The sequence below is a fragment of the Balaenoptera ricei genome, chromosome 9 (assembly GCF_028023285.1).
Source record: "Balaenoptera ricei isolate mBalRic1 chromosome 9, mBalRic1.hap2, whole genome shotgun sequence".
Classification (NCBI taxonomy): Eukaryota; Metazoa; Chordata; class Mammalia; order Artiodactyla; family Balaenopteridae; genus Balaenoptera; species Balaenoptera ricei.
Window position 1 is genome coordinate 6,400,952 of NC_082647.1, and position 18,279 is coordinate 6,419,230.

The 18,279-nt window shown below is 60.0% G+C and overlaps 1 protein-coding gene across 7 annotated transcripts in view; it reads left to right on the forward strand.

The window, feature by feature from the left end:
• The first annotated feature begins 560 nt into the window (after positions 1 to 560).
• The window catches only part of KCNH2 (potassium voltage-gated channel subfamily H member 2), a 39,827-nt gene continuing 22,108 nt past the window's right edge, over positions 561 to 18,279 (forward strand). For 3 of the 7 annotated variants that reach the window (XR_009504927.1, XM_059933041.1, XM_059933046.1), the window contains exons 1-2: positions 723 to 1,015; positions 3,826 to 4,056. Coding sequence is in view for 6 of the 7 variants with exons in the window: in XM_059933041.1 (XP_059789024.1) it covers positions 940 to 1,015; positions 3,826 to 4,056 (307 nt within the window). In the remaining variant the exon portion in view is untranslated. The other 4 variants (XM_059933042.1, XM_059933044.1, XM_059933043.1 and 1 more) reach the window with 4 other exon arrangements.

Sequence of the window (18,279 nt, forward strand, 5' to 3'; positions counted from 1 at the left end):
CCTTATCTCAAATCTCGGTGGCCTTAGGCCTCCAGATTGTCTTGCCCTTCACTTTTCTCGGGTCTCCCCTGACCCTGGGCTCGTCTTCCCAGGGCCCAGGCCTCGCCCGTGGCACCTACAGCGGGCACTGAGCGCAAGCTGTGTGTAGGAGCCTGTGCTCGGCGTGGTGGGGGACCAGGGCATAAGGGACCGGCCCTCTCCCTTCAAGTCAGGTCCCCTCGGTCCTTCCAGCGGGGAGAGGCGGGGAGGCGGGGCGGGGGCGGAATCCCCAGGCTCCTCCTTGGCCGCCTCAAGGCCGGCCGTCGCACCTGTCCTCACGGTTCCCCTACCTACGGGTCCCTTCCCCCTCTTGGGGCGCGCGAGTCCCGGGGGCTCCTGGGCTGAGCGAGGGGCTGAGGTGGGGGGAGCCCTCGGCTCGGCTCAGCCAATGGGAAGGGCGGGCGCGCGGGGTGTGTGGGGGGAGAGGGCGGCGCTGCGGGCGCGCGGCGGGCGGGAGGGAGCCGGGAGGCGGGGGCCGGAGCCCGAGGGGCGCGCGCCGCGTTAACCCTTCCGCGGCCGGGCCGAGCAGCAGGCGCAGCCCGAGCCGCGGGCGCCGGAGCGGCTGTCGGCGCAGCGGGCGGGAGCCGGGAGCCCGGCGCTCGAGCAGGCGGAGCGCAGCGCGGAGACGCGGCGGAGCGGGGCCCGCGGCTCGGCTGGGGCCGGCAGACAGGTGTGCGGGCGGCCGGGCGGCCCGAGCTCAGGCAGCTCCAGGCCGGGCCCGCGGTCCGGAGCCGGCGCCGAGCGGAGACCCCGCGCCCGCACCCCAGTCCGGGCCCCGCCCGTGCTCTGCCTGGCCGCGGGGTGCGGGGACCACGGCCGGGTCGGGCCACCCGAAGCCTGTGTTGGGCCGGGCCGGGCCGGGGTGGGTGGGGGTCCGCCCGGCCCGCCCATGGGCTCAGGATGCCGGTGCGGAGGGGCCACGTCGCGCCGCAGAACACCTTCCTGGACACCATCATCCGCAAGTTTGAGGGCCAGAGTGAGTGGGGGAGGGGGCGGGCGGGGAGGGGGCTCTGGGGGCGGGCCGAGCTCTCCAGAGTGTGAATGGGGGGGCGTGCCCAGGCCGTGTGCGTCCTGCCAGTGAGTCTATGGGGGCTCGTGACCCCAAGGCACTGGCCAGGGGTCGCGGGGGCAAGGCTTGGTGCTGGGGGCCGTGGGCTAGGGGCCAAGGGGCCTGGTGTTGGGGAGCGCGGCAGGAAGCTCAGCTTAGGTTTCCGGGATCGGGGAGTGTGTGTATGTGACAACCTGAGTGTGCAGGGAAGGGAGGTGGGATGGGAGTGTGCAGGTATCCTTATTAACTCTGGGTGCCTGGATGTGAGTGGGGCTGTGGGGATGCAAGAACGGGAGAATGTATACGGCCCAAACTGTGGGCCCCTAAGAGTACCGTGCATGTGCCCGTCCAGACTGTGTTGCCGGAGACTGAAAGGCAAGCGTGTAGGGTCAGTGCCTAACACGCTCTTGGGTGTGTGTGGGGTGTCTGTGTGTCACCCATGCGTTTGACCCTGCATGGGCGGTGGGGAGGTATCTTTGACAAGGCTGGGAACTGTGGGCCCTGGGGTGAGAGGGAGCCAGGGCTGAAGCTGGCCTTTGGGGGCCTAACAGGCTCCATGCGATGACCCTACGTTGTTGCTTTTCCTGTCCTGAGCCCCTTTATGGGGACTACAGCAGCCCTAATGCTGGCCTGGTAGGGGAGCCTTCCAGAAGTGTCCCAGGCTAGGTGAATGTTCTGTGTGTGGGTATTTGCACCCTCCTGGCATGCGTGTGTCTGTCCCGAAGGCTGCGTGTGCCCTGGTGGGTGTGACTGCCAAGGGCCCTGGGAGGGGGTGACATTCCTTGCCCATGACCCTGTGAGCACAGGACAACGTGTGCTTGTGACCGTGGTGGGGGAAGGGAGGGGTCAGTGTGCCGGGCAGCATTGTCTGAAGCAGAGGAACAGGATGATCCTGAGGGGGAGGAGACTGCAGTGGTGGAGGGCAGTGAGGCCGGGGCTTTCACTCCCACAGGCTCCGGGAGCCCCTGTAGGCTGGAAGCTGGGGGCCTGCCTTCTGGCCCCACCTTGCCACTGACTGCTGCGTGACCTTGAGTGACTCTCTTCCGCATCTGGGAAGGAGGGGGCGGCCATAGGGGCCTTTCAGGTCCCCTCTGTCTCGCTTATTCTAGGAGCTCAGGGAAGGAGGCGCGGGGGGTGTGTGTGTGTGGGGGGGTGGGGCCTGCCTTCGAAGAAACTCGCTCTCCTCTCCAGGCCTGGGAGCGGGGCCCAGGTGGTTTTTCCTCTCTGAAGATGGTGCGTATGTGGCTGGGACGTGGCTGCTACTCGGGACTGCCTCGGGCTCAGGTGGAGATGGAGGCTCAGTCAGGAGTCTTTTCCTGTGACAGGGAGCCCTGCCTTCTGGGGCTGATGGCTGCCTGAGAGTTTTGGGGGGCCTGGGGAACTGACCTAAAGATTGACCCAACTTCAAAAAAGTAACTTCCTGGAGGCCAGGGTAAGGGAGGGGGAGGAAGGCAGGAGGAGGCCAGATCCTGATGCAGCAGCCTGGGCCTTGCGCATGTGATTGCCCAGGGCTGCAGCCTGAGGGCTATGCCCACTAGGAAAGGGGGGGGGGGCAGAGTTCCGACTGCTACCCAAAGCCTCAGCATTAAAGGCCAAAGTGGCCGGAAACTTCTGTGTTTATAAAAAGCTCGTATCCTCAGAGCATCTCTCCTGGCACGAGCTGGGGCTGCCACCCGCCTGCTGCTCACCCACCAGCCTGGCTCTTGGGGCACGTGTGAAGGGAATGAGCCAAGTCTAGCTGCAGTGGGTCCACTGGGGCCTCCCCTTGATGGGGCCGAACTGAGGAAGGCCTCACATCCCTGGAGAGCCGCTTTCGTGGGTCTGTCTGTTTATAAGTGGGCCGCTCTCTCAGGCCAGCCTGGGCTCCGGGTGTTTCCAGGGTTTGGAGCTGCCGGTCCCTTTCCTTGCTCCCTATGACCTTGGGCGAACCGCCCGTGACCCTCCGCTTATTCCTCCCCTTCTGCCAGACCTACGTTCGAAAGCGGGCTCTATCTTTTACAAGCTGCAAGATGAGGGCAAGAACTTCTTTTGAGTCTCAGTTTCTTCATCTACAAAACGAGGATAACGATGGGGTTGTCAGAGTATTAAATGAGAGAAAGGATCGTAGGTGCTCACGTGGTACTTCTTCCCTCATCCTCTTTGGCGCGCCCACTCCCCAGCTCCTGACTGCCCTTGGAGGGGTCGCAGAAGTCTCAGGAAGTACTGACCTGGCAGGGTCCGCAGATACTTGGGGGAGTGATTTCCTAGGGGTCCCCGGGGTAAGGAGTGCCCAGGGAGCGCCACCCAGTCTAGAGAGCGGGGGTCAGGAAGAGAAGCTGGAGCGGTGCAAAGGGAATGCTGGCCGCCATCTCTGGCCCTTCTCAGGCTCCCTCTCCAGGCCCAGTGTTTATCCCTCCGCCGCGGCTGCTGACACGCGTTGCTGACACCCGCCCAAGGCTGGCCTCGGCCCCGGGCGCGGAGGGGGCGGCGGGCCGCTGGCAGTCCGCCCGGGGGAAGCCACGCAGCCAGCCCGCGGGCCGGGCGGGGGAGGGGGCGCGCTGCCGGGCCGGGCCGGCCGAGGCACCTGTGTCGGGGCACAGCTGCGTTCGTCCCCTGCTGCGCACCCCAGGCCCGCTGTGCTTCCTGGGGCGGGGAGTCCCCGGGCGGGCAACTGTGTAGGACAAGAGAAGGCGGGGAAGGGCTGGGAACCCTGGGGGCAGGGGTCCCTGCTCACGTGCCCGCTTATCCCCGCCCCCCAGGCCGCAAGTTCATCATCGCCAACGCTCGGGTGGAGAACTGCGCTGTCATCTACTGCAACGACGGCTTCTGCGAGCTGTGCGGCTACTCGCGGGCCGAGGTGATGCAGCGACCGTGCACCTGCGACTTCCTGCACGGGCCGCGCACGCAGCGCCGTGCCGCCGCGCAGATCGCGCAGGCCCTGCTGGGCGCGGAGGAGCGCAAAGTGGAGATCGCCTTCTACCGGAAAGATGGTAGGCGCGGGCTGGGGCGGGGCGGGGCGGGGCCGAGAGGCCGGGGTGGGGGGCGGGGTCTGTGGGGTGGGGGCGGCCGGCGATTGGCCGGAGCTCCGGCCTGTTGCAGGGGGGCGTGACCTCAGCAGGGACCTTTGGGGTGCGCCAGGTGGGAGGCGCGGGCTGGATATTGGGGCTGTACGGCGGTCCGGGTCTCTTTACCCCAAGCACTCTGGTGGGATGGTTTACGGGGTGCCCAAGGGGCTACTTGGCTGTGGTCTGGAGCCTCTGGTTCCTTCCTCCCTGGGCAGATGTGGGCACGTTGAGCTAGGTGGGTTGGAGTTTGACGGCAGCACCGGGATGGCAGGTGCGTGCATGGATGGGGGTAATGGAAGTCCAGGCCGGTGGCTGGGCGCCGACCTCCGCCCACAGGCCTCTAGCTACCCTCGCCCCTGCCAGGTGACTGACTGGTCTGGGGAGTTGTCGCTGAGGGCGAGGCGGGGAAGGGCTGCAGGACTCTGGCTGGCTCTCTGCCGCCCCTCTCCTGCCCCCTCTCTCTTCTGCCCTTCATCTGCACCTGGCAGGAGGTGTGTACCTCTCCCCACAACCTCAGTTCCCTTTGTCCCATCTTTTGAGCGCCCCGCCCGCCACCCCTTCCTGCGCCAGGTGTCTCTGCTCGGCCACCGGCTCCCCGCCCAGCTGCGCTGAGCTTCCGGAGAGCGGATAAACAGAGCCCTGGGCGGGGCTGCTCCCACACCGCCCCTGCCCTGGCGGGGTGGGCTTTGCTCAGGGAGGGCAGTGCCGCAGGGCTTGGGGGGACCTGCAGGTATCAGAGGGCTGGGGAGGGGGCTCTGGAAGGTGCCGCAGGACTGCCCACCGGTGCCCAAACCCTGCCGCTCACCAGTGTGTATGTGATGAGCATTTACTGAACCCCTGTGAGCCAGGTGCAGCAAGGTCTTGGAGATGGAGCAGTGTACAAGACAGAAGAGGTTCCTGCCCACAGCGAGCTTACCTGCTGTAGACAGCACTCTCTGTCTCTTCCTGGGGGCAGTGAGCCAGCAGCCCCCGTATGCCTCTGTCCCTGTCCCTTGGAACCTCCCCTGTACGCTATGCTCAGGGTTGGCTGAGGCTGCCCTGCAAAGGATTACATGCCCTGAAGACCCTGCTTTTGCAGGGGTGCCCAGCTGTGAGATCCCTGGACAGAATCAGAGTGGGGGACAGTCACTGGGGACCTGTGGAAGAGGGTTTGCTCACAGCAAATGGGCCTCTGGCTGGGAGCTTAGATGCAAACTCTGAAGGCAGGGCCTCCTTTCTGGTTCTTCACTGATATCCCCCCAGAACCTTCATCAGAGCAGATCTGCTTTTATATCTGCCTGGCTATCTAGTTAATATAATACTAGCTAATATCAGTGGGTGCCTTCTATGCGCTGGACACTGGGCCGATAATGTTTCACTTGCATCGTCTCATGGAATCTTCACAACAACCCTGGGAGGTAGATACTATTTTTTCTCCATTTTGTGGATGAGGAAACTGAAGTTCAGGAAAATTGAGAAACTTCCCTAGAGAGTGCAGAGCTGGGAATGGAACCGTGTCTGTCCGATCACAGCCCTGTCCACTCTGCTCTGCTGTCATGTATTAAAAAGGAGGCAAAATAGTTACAGGTATATCTCTATACTGCACGTTACTTTATGCACACTTTTATTTTGAAAGTTTGCAAACAATTGGTGTCATGAGAAGAATGTGAATACACACGTCCTGGGTTCAGGTCTAACACCAGAGATTCTGTGATATGGATCAAGTTGGTTAGTGCCTTGAGCCCGTTTCTGCTTCTGGGACAGTGTGCCCGCCGGACCCCTCGGCGGCAGGGGCCTGAGTGCTTCTGCCTTCCCTGTAGTGTGTGTGAGGAGCCGCCCTCCCTCCTTCCTGCCCCAGGCTGGCTCCTTTGGGAGAGGATGGCCATGGGACCCCTTCTGCAGAGGTGCTATCATGGAATCTTGGTGACCTCGAGGATCACTTAATCCAGCCCACTCAAGTTACAGATGGAAAAACTGAGAAGCAGAGGTCAAGTTACCAGCGAATCAGTGGAGGGAGTGGGATTAGAACCCAGGCCTCCCAGCCAAGTTCAAGCTCTTTCCCCACCCCGGTTACTACTCCAAATGGCGCTGTGACCCAGAAAGTCCTATGCCAGCCATCTTGGCCTGCCCCCTTCTCCACTCTCACCTAGTTTCCATGGGGATCAGGTATCTCCTGGTGGCCAACAGGCTGGCCTTGGCCCTCAGGTTATGTGGGCCACTGCTTGTCCGGGCACCTGAGGCCTCGGGTGCAGACAGATTTCCTCTGCCTCCCGCCCTCTCCCTCTGCTCAGTCCCTTGGGCAGATCTCTGTGCCTGACCTGGACGGTGTGTGTGTGTGTGTGTGTGTGTGTGTGTGTGTGTGCGTGTGCATGAGCTCACAGGCTCACAGCCTCGTGCGTGGACAGAGGAGGGAGGTAGATGTGAGGAAGGCCAATGCCACCTCTTGTTTCTGTCCAGGCCTTTCTCAGGGTCTTTGCCTGGGCCGGCCATGGCAGAGCAGGTCCCTGGGCTTTAGCCCCAGGGAGGCGGGTGGCTGGGAAGGAGGCGGGGCCTTTTGCTGGCAGGCGCCACCGTGGACAGCTGTACTGTGTCGGTGCCTCTAGCCTAGCTCTGTGCAGTCTCAGGGCCTGGAGCCAGACAGCCCCATTATTTAGCTGCTGGGACTGCTGGGAGGTGGGGAGGCCAGACTGGGGGGTGTGGGCTGGAGGGAGAGACACGAGGTGCCAGGCCCTCACTGGCCCTGTGTCCATGCTCCTTCAGGTCAGGCCTGGGATTAAGGTGCAGCTGGGATCAGGGCCCAGCAGCGTGGGGCTGGCGGGTGGCGGCATCCCCTTGGGGCTCTGGGCCGCGCCTCGGCAGCAAGTGATGCTGGTGTACACCTGCATTCCCACATTGCCCTGGGGAGGCTTCGGGCGCCTTCCACCATGGCTCCTCCTCACGCTCCCCTCCTCTCCCGGGCCTCGGGGAGGTCCCCTGGGCTCTGTCCCTCGTGTTCTCTCTGCTCTTTGTTCCCGCCTCTCTGCCCCGCCCCTGCCATGCTCAGCGGCCGCCTGTGCCCATGGTCTCTGCTTCTCTCCCCACCACTCAGGCCTCCCTGCCGGCTCTGTCCCCTGTGGTCTTTATCTCCCTCTCCCTGCAGCTGTCTCTCTTCTTCCCCCACCTTCCGTACCCCTGCGCCTTCCTCCCTGCCTCTCTCCCTCTGCCCCGGTGGCCCCCGCCTCTCTGGGCTCCATCTCCAAGTCTCTGTCTGGCCCCGCGTACCTCTGCCTGTCCTGGCCTGGTCTCCATGTCCCTGTGTCCCTGGGAGCCTGTGCGTGGGTGGGGACGGGGGTGTCTCTAGAGAAGAGTCTGTTGGCTTCTCCACTCCAGCTGCAGGCCGGTTGTCATGGTAACAGGGTCAGAGGGCCCCCCGCTGCAACAGCTGAGCTGTGGGCTGGGGGAGGGGTGGGGACAGAGGGCCAGCGTGCTCCCCAGTGCTCCCAGAGCCCATGGGGAGCCAGAGCCCCAGAGGTGACCCCACACCCACTGGTCTGTGGTCCCCAGACTCAGACCTCAGCCTCCCAGGTGCTTGCGCAGGTACTCCTGGCACCAGTGACACTCCTTGGGGCCTCCGGTGACTCTCCACGGACCTCAGGCCATTTCGCTATCTCCTCCCTGGTCCCTGAAATCTGACTCCTCACTGTGACCCTCCCACACCACCCCCTTCTCCATCATGGCCCCAAGCTCAGACACCCACTTCTCCCCTCCCAGCCCTGTCCCCTCCAAGCCGTGATGCTCAGGTCCCCACACCCCCATCAGTCAGGGTGGCTGGTGAAGGAGCCCTGGGGTATTTTGAGGCTGGCCGGCAGGTCAAATGGAGGCTGGTACCTGGGTGTGTTCTGTGTCCTTGAGATGGAGCAGGCCGGGGTGAGCCCCGGAGGAATGAGGTTAGACACAGGTAGCACTTTACTTAGGGGGGGTGGGGAAGCCATCGAGGGGCCCCCTCCACCTTGGGCCTTCTGGTCAGGACCTGGGGCAGCTTGGAGTCCGGCAGGTGCGCACACCCGCACGATGGTGGCCGGGAGCAGGGCTCGGGGGCTGCGTCAGAGCCCAGCAGCGCTTTCCCTCCGTGGCTCCAGGGAGCGGAGCTGAGCCGGAGCAGGGTGCCCTGGCCTGCATGGGGGCTTCCTGTCCCAGCCCCAACCTGGGGGCCGGGCGGGCCTGCCATGACCGAGGGTGTGGGCCACTCCTGGCCTTCTCTGGGGTCTGGAGAGTGTCGGGCGGGCGGCTCCTCTGTGTTGTGTCTGCTGTAGCCCCTGAGAGGAGCTATGTAAATATTTGTGCAGAGGCGTCTGGGATGGGAGCAGATTTTGACGGTGTTCTCGGGCTCTGGGGAGGCGGGCCGTGGGCAGCAGGAGGACCAGCATGGGGGTGTGAGACCGGGTGAGCCTCAGCCTCTTTTCTGCCCAGTGGTGGCTTCCAGGGTGGTGGGACTTCAAGGGGTCCAAGAAAGTCCTTTCACAATTAAACATCTTCCCCGAGGGTGCTTGAAATGCCTCTATGTGGGAACTTTTCGCTTGGGTGGAGAACGAACCTTTTTCTTTAAAACGACATTTTCTTCTCATCACCCCTCCTCTGTAAGCAGGGAGGAGTGTGGAAATAGCTGGCCCTCAGTGTGAAGGGGTTTCACAGAATCATTCCTCCTTGACATGGGGAGGGGCCCATGGCGTCAGGGCCAGAAGAGGGGGCACAGAGGGACACCTGGGACAGGTGATGAGTATGGGAGAGGCTCTGGATGAACCGCTGTCCCCCTAAAGTCCCTTCCTGTCCTTAGTCCAGGGGCCCATAAAGATCTCCACGCTGTGAACTGTGGTTGGCCTCGAACGGACTTCTCTCCGTTTTGGTCGCGTGTCTACTGGACTAAAAGCACCTTGAGGGCCGGGCAGTGTCTTCTCCTTAAGCCACCATCTCCCTCACTTACAGCTCTGGGCAAGGCTGCCATGTCCGACTCCCCCACTAGATTGGAAGCTCTGGGAGGGCAGACAGCGGCCTGTTTTGTTCTCTGTTGTATCTATGTGTCTGCTGCATAGTGGGAGCTCGGTTCATGCTCCCACTGAATGAAGGATTGAATGAATGTGGTGGGCAGGGTGCTGTGTTGCAGAAACCCTGTACCGGGAGTCAGAGCCTTGGGAGCAATTTCTGGTTTAGTTATAGTCTTGCTCTGTGACCTTGGGCAAATCACTTCCCATCTCTGGGCCTTGGTCTCTCCCTCTGTGAAAAGCCTTTGAATAATAGAATGCCAGGGCTGGGAGGGGTCTTAGAGGATGGGGAGGCTATTGGGGCCAGAGGAAGGTGGGCCAGGGAGAGGTGGCCTGAGGTGGCCACTGAGCGAGCTGCAAGTCCTCCACCCCTGCCGTGTGGGGGGCATTGTGGGGTACAGGGAAGGCATCTGGGGATTCTCAGCCTTCCCGCCTCAGAGATGGACGGAGGAGGCCTGGATGGGGGAGCAGAGCTGGAGGAGGGGGCGGTGGCAGCTGCACTCATTGGCACCCTCACTGTTGTGACTGCACTTTTTTTTTTTTGGCTGCGTTGGGTCTTTTTTGCTTTGCGCGGGCTTCTCATTGTGGTGGCTTCTCTTTGTTGTGGAGCTCGGGCTCCAGGTGCTCGGGCTTCAGTAATTGTAGCGTGTGGGCTCGCTATTTGCGGCATGAGGGCTCAGTAGTTGTGGCTTGCAGGCCCTAGAGGGCAGGCTCAGTAGTTGTGGCGCATGGGCTTAGTTGCTCTGCAACACGTGGGATCTTCCCGGACCAGGGCTTGAACCCGTGTCCCCTGCACTGGCAGGTGGATTCTTAACCACTGCACCACCAGGGAAGTCCCTGTGACTGCACTTATAGTTTGCAAGCTGGGACGCATGCTTTGTGGCAGGTGGTCCTTAGATGGGGCCTCCTCGCCATCATTTTACAGGCACCAAACTCACTTAGAAAGGCTAAGGGGTCTTAGCCAGCTGGCAGGTACCTGAGTGGGAACTCCAGTCCAGTTTTCCTCTTTGCACTCGAGTCCTGCCCAACATGGAACACCACTGCACAGGCTGTCTTGCCCCAGAGGGCCCTTTGGGGTCATGATGGGCTCAGAGCCCCAGGAAATTTGGGCTTTAGCTGGGGTTCCCAGAGCTGCAGTTCCTCATTCGCTAAGTGGGATCAAAACACCTGTCCTCCCGCGTACTGCTGGGAGAGGTTCAGCAGATAAGAGGATAGGTGCAAAGCAGTGTCGAGTGCCAAGGCTCTTGGCATTCTACTTGCCATTAGGCAGGGCATCACCCATGTGGCCGCAGGTTCTAGTCAACCAAGGAAGTGAGCTGACCAAGGGTCTCAGTATCCCTGTTCCTTACGGCCATCACCCTATGCCCTGCTCCACCCCGGCCTGCCTTTCTGCCTCTCTCCGCGGGCTTCTGTTGGTCCAGCTCCTGCTTCTTCCACAAATCATAGAAACCAGGATATTTGTGTTAATGGGTTTCTTCTTTCTCTTTCATTGGTTTTTCTCCTTTTCCTTTTTTCTCACTCCCCAGTCCCATTACCCTCCCCTTAGGCAGCCATTCAAATGTACTTCCTGTGAATGTGCTGCTTGCATATGTTCTTGCAAAATGTGTGTTTTGTCTGACTGCATATAGGTTTAATTTATGTAAATGATATGTGCTATATATTGTATTCTGGTGTTCACTTTTGTTGCACAGGAGTCCGCCTTTAAGTCCAGCCAGCTTGTTCCTTGATATTGAGCCTACAGCTCCATGTTCTCTGGTGTGCTGCCCCCTCGTTTTACCCTGTCCACTCTCCTGGGGAGGGCCCGCCAGGTTGTCTCTATAAATGATGCTGCAGTGAACATCCTCATGCGTGGCCCCTTTTGGACTCATGTGAGGATGCCTTTGGGATTTCTCCCCAGGAGTGGAATTGCTGGATCACAGGGTATGTGGACACTTAATTCAACGAAGCACTATCAGGCTGTGCATGAGCGGGGCTGCATCTATTGCCACCCTCCTAAGCAGAGCATGGGATTCCCCAACCCTGCCATACGTGGCATTATCCACCTTTCTAATTTTTGCAAGTTTAATAGGTGGAAGTGATATCTTTCTGCTTTAATTTGCATTTCTTCGATTTCATGCGAGTCCGAACATCTTGTAGGCAGCCATTCAGGTTTCTTTCCCATGAATTCCCTGCTCATATCCTTTGCTCACTTTTCCATGAAGCTGCTGTCTTTCGTTCTTATTGATTTGCAAGAGTTGCTTATTGATTCTAGAAATACAAATGCATACAGTTAAATATCCAATGTGTATTCTGGATATTAATCCCCGTTGAATCAAGATTTTGTAAATATCTGCTCCCATTCAGTCCTCTGTCAAATTTATCCAACAAAAATTATTGATTTTGATACAAGCAAATTCATGGATTTTTAGCTTTCTTCATGCTTTTGAAGTTTTGTTTAAGAAATCCTTCACTGTCCTGAGGTTGCAAAGGTCTACATTTTCTTCTGTTACCTTAATTGTTTTACCTTTCTCAGTTGGGTCTTTAATCCATCCTGACCCTACCTCTGTCTGTGGTGTCAAATAGGGATCAAGTTGTATTTTTTTCCGTGTACTGAGCCAATTTTCCCAACACATCTAGTAAACAGCCTATTCTTTTTGGTTGGCTTGTGGGGCTACCTTTACCACTGGTTAATTTCCCATATATCCATGCGTCTGTTTTTGAGCTCTCTGTTCTGTCCAAGTATTTATTTGTCTGTTCTTGCATCAACACCATATTAAAAAAATACAGCAGTTAGTATGTCTTAGTATCTGGAAAGGCAAATCTTCCCTCTCTGTTCTTCTTTTGAAAGGTTGACATACATATTTGTGGACCTCTCTTCTCCTTTGCAAACTCTAGAGAAGGTTTATCAAGTTCCTGGGAAGAAAAACCCCACTAGAATCTTGGCTGGAATTAGATTGGTTTTATGGGTTAATTTGGGGAGAATGGACGTCTTTCTAATATTTGTCCCATCTGAGAGTCTGTAGTGTCTCTCCATTTATCAGATTGTTTCTGCATCCTTTATTAGTTTAAGATTTTTTTTTTTCTCCCCCATAGAGACCTTGTGCATTCTTGGTCACTTCCTAGACACTTCATAGTTTTGTGGTTTTTTTGGCCATGCCATGCAGCATGTGGGATCTTAGTTCCCCGACCAGGGACTGAACCTGTGCCCCCTGCATTGGGAGTATGGAGTCTTAACCACTGGACCACCAGGGAAGTCCCCACTTCATAGTTTTTGTTGCTATTATGAAAGAGATCTTATTTTTGACTACCTACTCTAATAGCCTTCTGCTGGTGGAGGGGGGGCTGATCTTGTATTTGGTAGCCTCACTGGATGAAGTCTCTCATTAGCTAGTTCTAATTGTTTAATCTGTTGATTTTATTGGTTCTCTAGGGAGATGATCCTATCATATGTGAATAACGCTGGTTTTCTCTGTGTATGTTTGGGTCGTTGCCATATGTGTTGACGTTGGAACGTTCCATCTGCCTTTTTCAGCAGGCTTTCACAGGCACTTGTATCTATTTGTTGGAGTCCTGTGAGGTGGGTGAGTGAGGGAGGGATTGCAAGTTTTGGATTAATGATTGAGAAGCTGCGGCCGACTGGGTGACCGATGGGACAGGCCCTCTGGGGTATGCCGGGAGCCAAAGCGGGAGCAGAGCTCTAGAAGCTTGCGGGGCCCTGGAGGAGGGCGGGGACCCCCACTGTCTCCTAGTGGACCTCGGCTCTGTGTGCCCTTGCTGCCCGTGGCCTGCTGTGTGTGGGTCACAGAGAAGAGGGCTGGTAGGGGTCTGAGGCTCAGAGATACCCCAGCCGCCTTGCCCGGATTCCTGGGCCGTCAGCCTCCGTGTTCCGTGCTGTTGACCAGATTGAATAGTGCTTCAGCAAAAGACGCCACCTAATTCCTGTGAGGGTTCTGACTGCTGTCCAGACTCAGGGTGGGTTTGAAATGGGCAAATCCTGTCCTGAAAGCATAGTCAGTCCGTGCCCCTGGATCTGAAAGGGAGCTTAAAGCGTGGGGAGATGGCCCTGTCCCCATCTGCCATCCGTGCAGGTCCCCGCCCCAGTCCGTGATCGACTGGACACCTGTTCACCCAGTTTGTCCCGTGAAGCCAGCCCAACGCTGGCCTCAGGCCTCCGGCTCTGGGCAGAGGGAGGAAGCTCCCCCAGAAGCCAGCGTACAGTTACCTCTCTCATTAGGAACGTAGTGTTAGAGGAGTTTTCAGTGAGAGACATCCCTGTGGCCAGATGGAGCTGTCAAGAAAATCTTTGTAGAGGGGGGGTCCTTCGGGGGCCTAGAGGGGCGGGAGGAGTTGGAGGGAAGCGGGGTGGGGCCGTGGGGAGTGGGAGGGTCTGTGAAGCTGGGGCACACTGGAGGGGGCACCGGGGCCAGCCTGCGTGTCCAGGGACGGGAGGCCCGGCTGGGAGGGCACCTGAAGGATGTGACATGGCTGGGAACAGGGGGTTCTGAAGGACTCTGAGGAGGGACAGGCTCCAGGAAGCAAGAGGAGGGAGGTTAAGCGTGGAGGCCTCAGGGAGGCGGGGAATGGGATGGTGCCGGAAAGAGAAGCTTTCCCCGAATAAACATGGCCGGGTTTCACCTTGCCGGGGCTTCTTCAGAACAGGGCAGGGCTGTGACTCCCAGTTTACAGACTGTGAGGCTGCATCCCCCACGGAGGTCGAGTAGGGCTGAGCCCCAGAGCTTTTCTAGAAAGAGCTCTTCTCCTGAGGCCGTCACAGTGGCCCCTGGGAAAGGTAGCACAGACAGGCCACGTGCAATGGGCTTGGATGGGCATCTGGATGACTCACAGAGGCCCTGAGGCCCTCCGTGTGGCCCTGTAAATCTCTGGGAAGGTGTTAGGCTGGAGGGGCTGGGGGGGGTCTGTCTGGAGATGCTCCTTCCGGGTGAGTGGGGTCTGGATTGTGGCTCCCCAGCCCTGGCCCTGAAGTGAGTAGTCCTGGGGAAGTCTGTCCCACTCAGCTCCTGGAGCCATGGGGATAGGATTGGCCTCTCTTTCTCTCTCACACACACACGAACACACACGTGCACACTCATTCACTGGCTGGCCTCTCAGGCTCCCCCGCTCTGTCCCCTGGGCCTGCAGTGTCCCTGGCCTTCCTTAGGCCCCCACTGCCCAAGAGAGCGACGTTAGCGACACGGTGGCCCCTGGCCAGGAGCAGCTCCAGCTGCATCTTCCTGTCGCCGCCACCAGGCTAAATATAACCTGACACTGCACAGCCCTGGGCCGCCGTCGGAGACAGCCTCTGCTGGGGGCGGACAGCCCGACTGGAGCCCCAGCCTCCTGCCCTCAGCGTGACTTTGGGCCCAGCTCCTCCTGCCCCAGCAGGGCAGGACGGCGACCGGGGCAAGGATGGCTGCTTCCCCGAGGTCACCTTCCCTGCAAGGACCCGGCACCCTGCCTCGTTACAGCTCTGAATGCTTCCACAAGGCCATCTATCATCTCATCTGGCACCCAGGGTACGAATCACTTGTCCCTGCAGTACCCACAGGGTGTCTGCAGCTCAGAGAGGTGGCTGACCTGCCCACAGTCACACAGCGATTGCCCAGGTCTCCTGAGGGTCGGGGCAGATCAGCTCGGCTCAGCTCCCCAGGACCCCTCTCTCTGCCAACTCATCCCGGACTCCAAACGGGGGGTCCTGTTGACTCCCCGGCTCAGTGAGGGTGGGTGGCACGCCTATCTTGTTCATGAGGCCCTGAACGCTTCACATGCGTGTGCTCAGTGAGTACTCGAGGGGGATGAAGAGCCACCTGAGAAGGAGCTGTGATGACACTTAGTTTGCAGACGAGCCACTAGAGATTCTGACCCGGGGAGCTTGTCCAAGGACACTCAGGTCACCCGCAGGCCTCCCTTTCCCCACCTGCCCGGTGCTGCCCCAAGAGATAAGGCCTGCCCCCGTGGAAGCCGACCGCGGCTCCTGCCTGGGGACCAGCCAGGGGTTCCCAGAGGTGGGCAGTTGGGTTTGGGACGGGGGGGGGGGGGCCCTGGATGGGTTGGGATGCAGGGCAGGGACGATGCCCCAGGTACACTGTTGGGTGTGGGTTGGCACCAGGTGAAAGCAAGCCAGCGTTGCGTTCTGATGAAGATGGCGCCCTTCCCCGGGGTCGGGAGGAACTGGACCTGCTGCACCTGGAAGGTAGCCAGACCTGGTCCCCTGGGGCCCTCCCCCTGCCCCCCCCCCCTTTCTCAGTGGCCTGTGGTGAGCTGCATGACCTCTGCGGCCCTTAGACTCCGAGGCGTGAGGATCCTGTCCTTGTATGGGGCTGTCAATCCATGACTGCCTCTCCTCTCCTGGCCTTCATTCTCACAGGGCCCGGGTGCCCCAGGCCCAGGAGGCAGGAAGAGGCTGGGTGCCCGGATGCCTTCAGCTGGGGCTGGGGTCGGGGGGTGGGGGGTGTGAGTCGGGTTTCTTCAGCATCAGCCACGTGAACCAGGCTGGCCCAGGGGGCCTTCTCCCTCTCCTCCTTCTCCAGTTACCAAGATCTCCCTTGGGGGGCTTCCCTGGCGGTCCAGTGGTTAAGACTCCGCGCTTCCACTGCAGGGAGCGCAGGTTCAGTCCCTGGTCGGGGCAACTAAGATCCCGCAAGGTGGGTAGCGGGCAGCGTGGCAAAAAAAAAACCCCCACAAACAAACAAAAGCAAAAACAAACAAAAAAACCTCCCTTGGGCTCTCCTGCTTCACAATGTTCTGTCATTCATCCCTCTAGCCCACTGGGGCAAGGTCATCGTCCTGTATTGCAGGTGAGCTCCCTGGGGCTGGAGGAGGGCAGGTGACTTGCCCAAAGTCATTCTGATGCAATGAGCGAAGGCCACTTAACTCCATAGCCTGTGCCCCGCCCTTTCGCGCCCGGGAGCCCCACAGCCGTTCTGTGGGCAGGGCAGGGGTCCTCCGCTCCCCTCCAGTTCGATCCCCTCCAGTCCGTTCCCTCCTTGCCTGGGCGCTCCAGGCTCTGGCTGTCTCTGGAGCGCGGGCCGCTCCTGCCACAGAGCGGCTCTCGGCGGAACTGCAGCCTCCCCCAGCTCTGGGCTGAGGTCAGCCTCTGCTCCGCGGAGCTGCTATGCGGGGTGGGGCGGGTCGGAGGGAGAAGAGGAACAAAGAGATGAGCAGGGTCTGGGGTATGTAGGAGCAGGGCTCATGGAGAGCGAGGCACTGGTCCCGGCGTGTGGTGCCAGCCCAGGGCTCCGGGGAGGCGGCCCAGACGCTGACTCTGAGCATTTCTTCTCTGCTGAGAAGTTGTGTGAAGGTCCCAGCCCCGCCGCCTGCAGGCTGCGATGTGCTTTGTGCCGCTGCCCAGTTCTGGCTGTCCCTGTGCCCCACCCCTGGCCTGCTGACCTTCAGCTGCCCTCAGGGACCCCACCCGCCAGAATCCCAGCCAGTGATGGGATGGGGTCCCCTGGCAGGTCTGGCTGAAGAGCTAGGGGTGGGTGATATGGCAGCTCACGGAAGACCCAGCCAGCCAGGCAGCCTGGGCGGGAGGCAGAGCCTCTCGGAGCCCTGGCTGACCTGGGGCTACCCGCTTTCCTTCCTTCCGTGTCCCCTCGAAAATAGTAGCTGGAGCCTAACACCCCCCTCCCCCCAGCCATCAGGCAGGACTCCAGTTCACATTTTCGGAATAACAAGGGCTTTTACAGGGTTATTTGAAAGGAAAAATTCCTTGAATGTCGACAAAGGGAGAGGACCAAGGGGGCTCCGTGTGTGAGTGTGTGTCTGTGTCCAAGGGCCGGGAGTGGGCCTGTGCTGTAAGGGGGCTTATATCTGGAGTTTCTGCGGCCTGGCGTGAAGGGGGGCGCAATTAGGGATGTCAGGGTCCTGGGCTGTCCGGGCTGCAGAATGCAGTTCTGGCCTCTCTTGCTGAGAAGCTGGAACTGAAGTGGGCACGGGGTGTTGAGGCCTCAAGTTCAGAACCCTGAGGCCGTGCCCTGGGGACAGGATCCCCAGGCCATCCTGAAGGGCTGGGCTCATCAGGGCTCCAGACTCTGGGCTTACGTGAGATGAGTTTCCCAGCGAGGAACCAAGACCAGGGGCCTGGATCGCTGGGCTGCCAGGGGGTGGCTGTTGGGGGGGTCTCCAGGGCTAAGGTTTCCTGGTCTCTGGCCTCTCCTTAGTCCCTGTTCAGGCTGCTGCCGGCCATCACCATATTAGGGCATAAACGCCAGGCGGGCTGTCTAGGTGCCAAACGGTCTCCAGCTGGGCCCGGCCTCCTGCAGCTCCCAACACCACGGCAGTGTTTCAGCCGGGCCATGTCAGAGGCTGGAGGTCAGGGGACAGCAGCAGCTACTGGAAGGAGACCCTGAAAGAGCACCCCCCCAGCTCAGGTCCCGTGGGCCAAGCCATGAGGGCCTGGGATGCGGTGAGTGGAAGGGCTTTGGGGTAGGGCAGAGAATTCTCGGCCAGCCCCCGCCCTGGCCCAGCTCCCCTCATCCCGGTGCCATCCTGTTTCCCTTGGTTTCAGAGGATCTCCGTCCACAAGATTAATCCCACAGCACTTAGAATTGCTCCTCAGCTCCCTCTCAGCCCTGTGCCTAGCAATCGTCCCGGAGCCCGGCGGCATCTCCTAGGGATCAGGCCCTTTACACCTGGCCTTCTCAGGTCTGTGGAGAAGCTGCGGCTGCACTTCCCAGGGCTAGCCCACAGGGCTCATCGGCCGTCGGCCCCTCCAGCTTCTTGGCCTTGACTCAGTTCACCCCAGCCACGTCCTCTCCACCAGTCCTGATCCTCGACCCCTCCCCCGCCGTTAGTCCCACCCCATCACCAACACCACTGGCCAGCGCCTGCTCCCTGGTGCATTGTTCTGGGCGCTAGGCCCTTCAGAGGGGACACAGACACTGGTGAGTTAGGACCCGGCAGTTCAGAGAAGACAGATGAGCACCAGGAAAGAAGTCTCTGCCCCGGGAAGAGAAGATGAGGAACATGCTTGGTCCCCACCAGGTCCATGGAGTAGGAGGAACAGGATGTTAACACGCCTTCTTGTTGCATCAAGGAGGGCTTCCTGGAGGCGGGGGTTCTGAGCTGGGCCTTAGGCAGAGCCTGAGAGCACACCGGGGTCTCTTTCAGAAATCAGTAGAGAGGAGGGTGTGGGGGCCGTGCGCTGGTCAGAGGCAGAGGCGGAACAGGTACA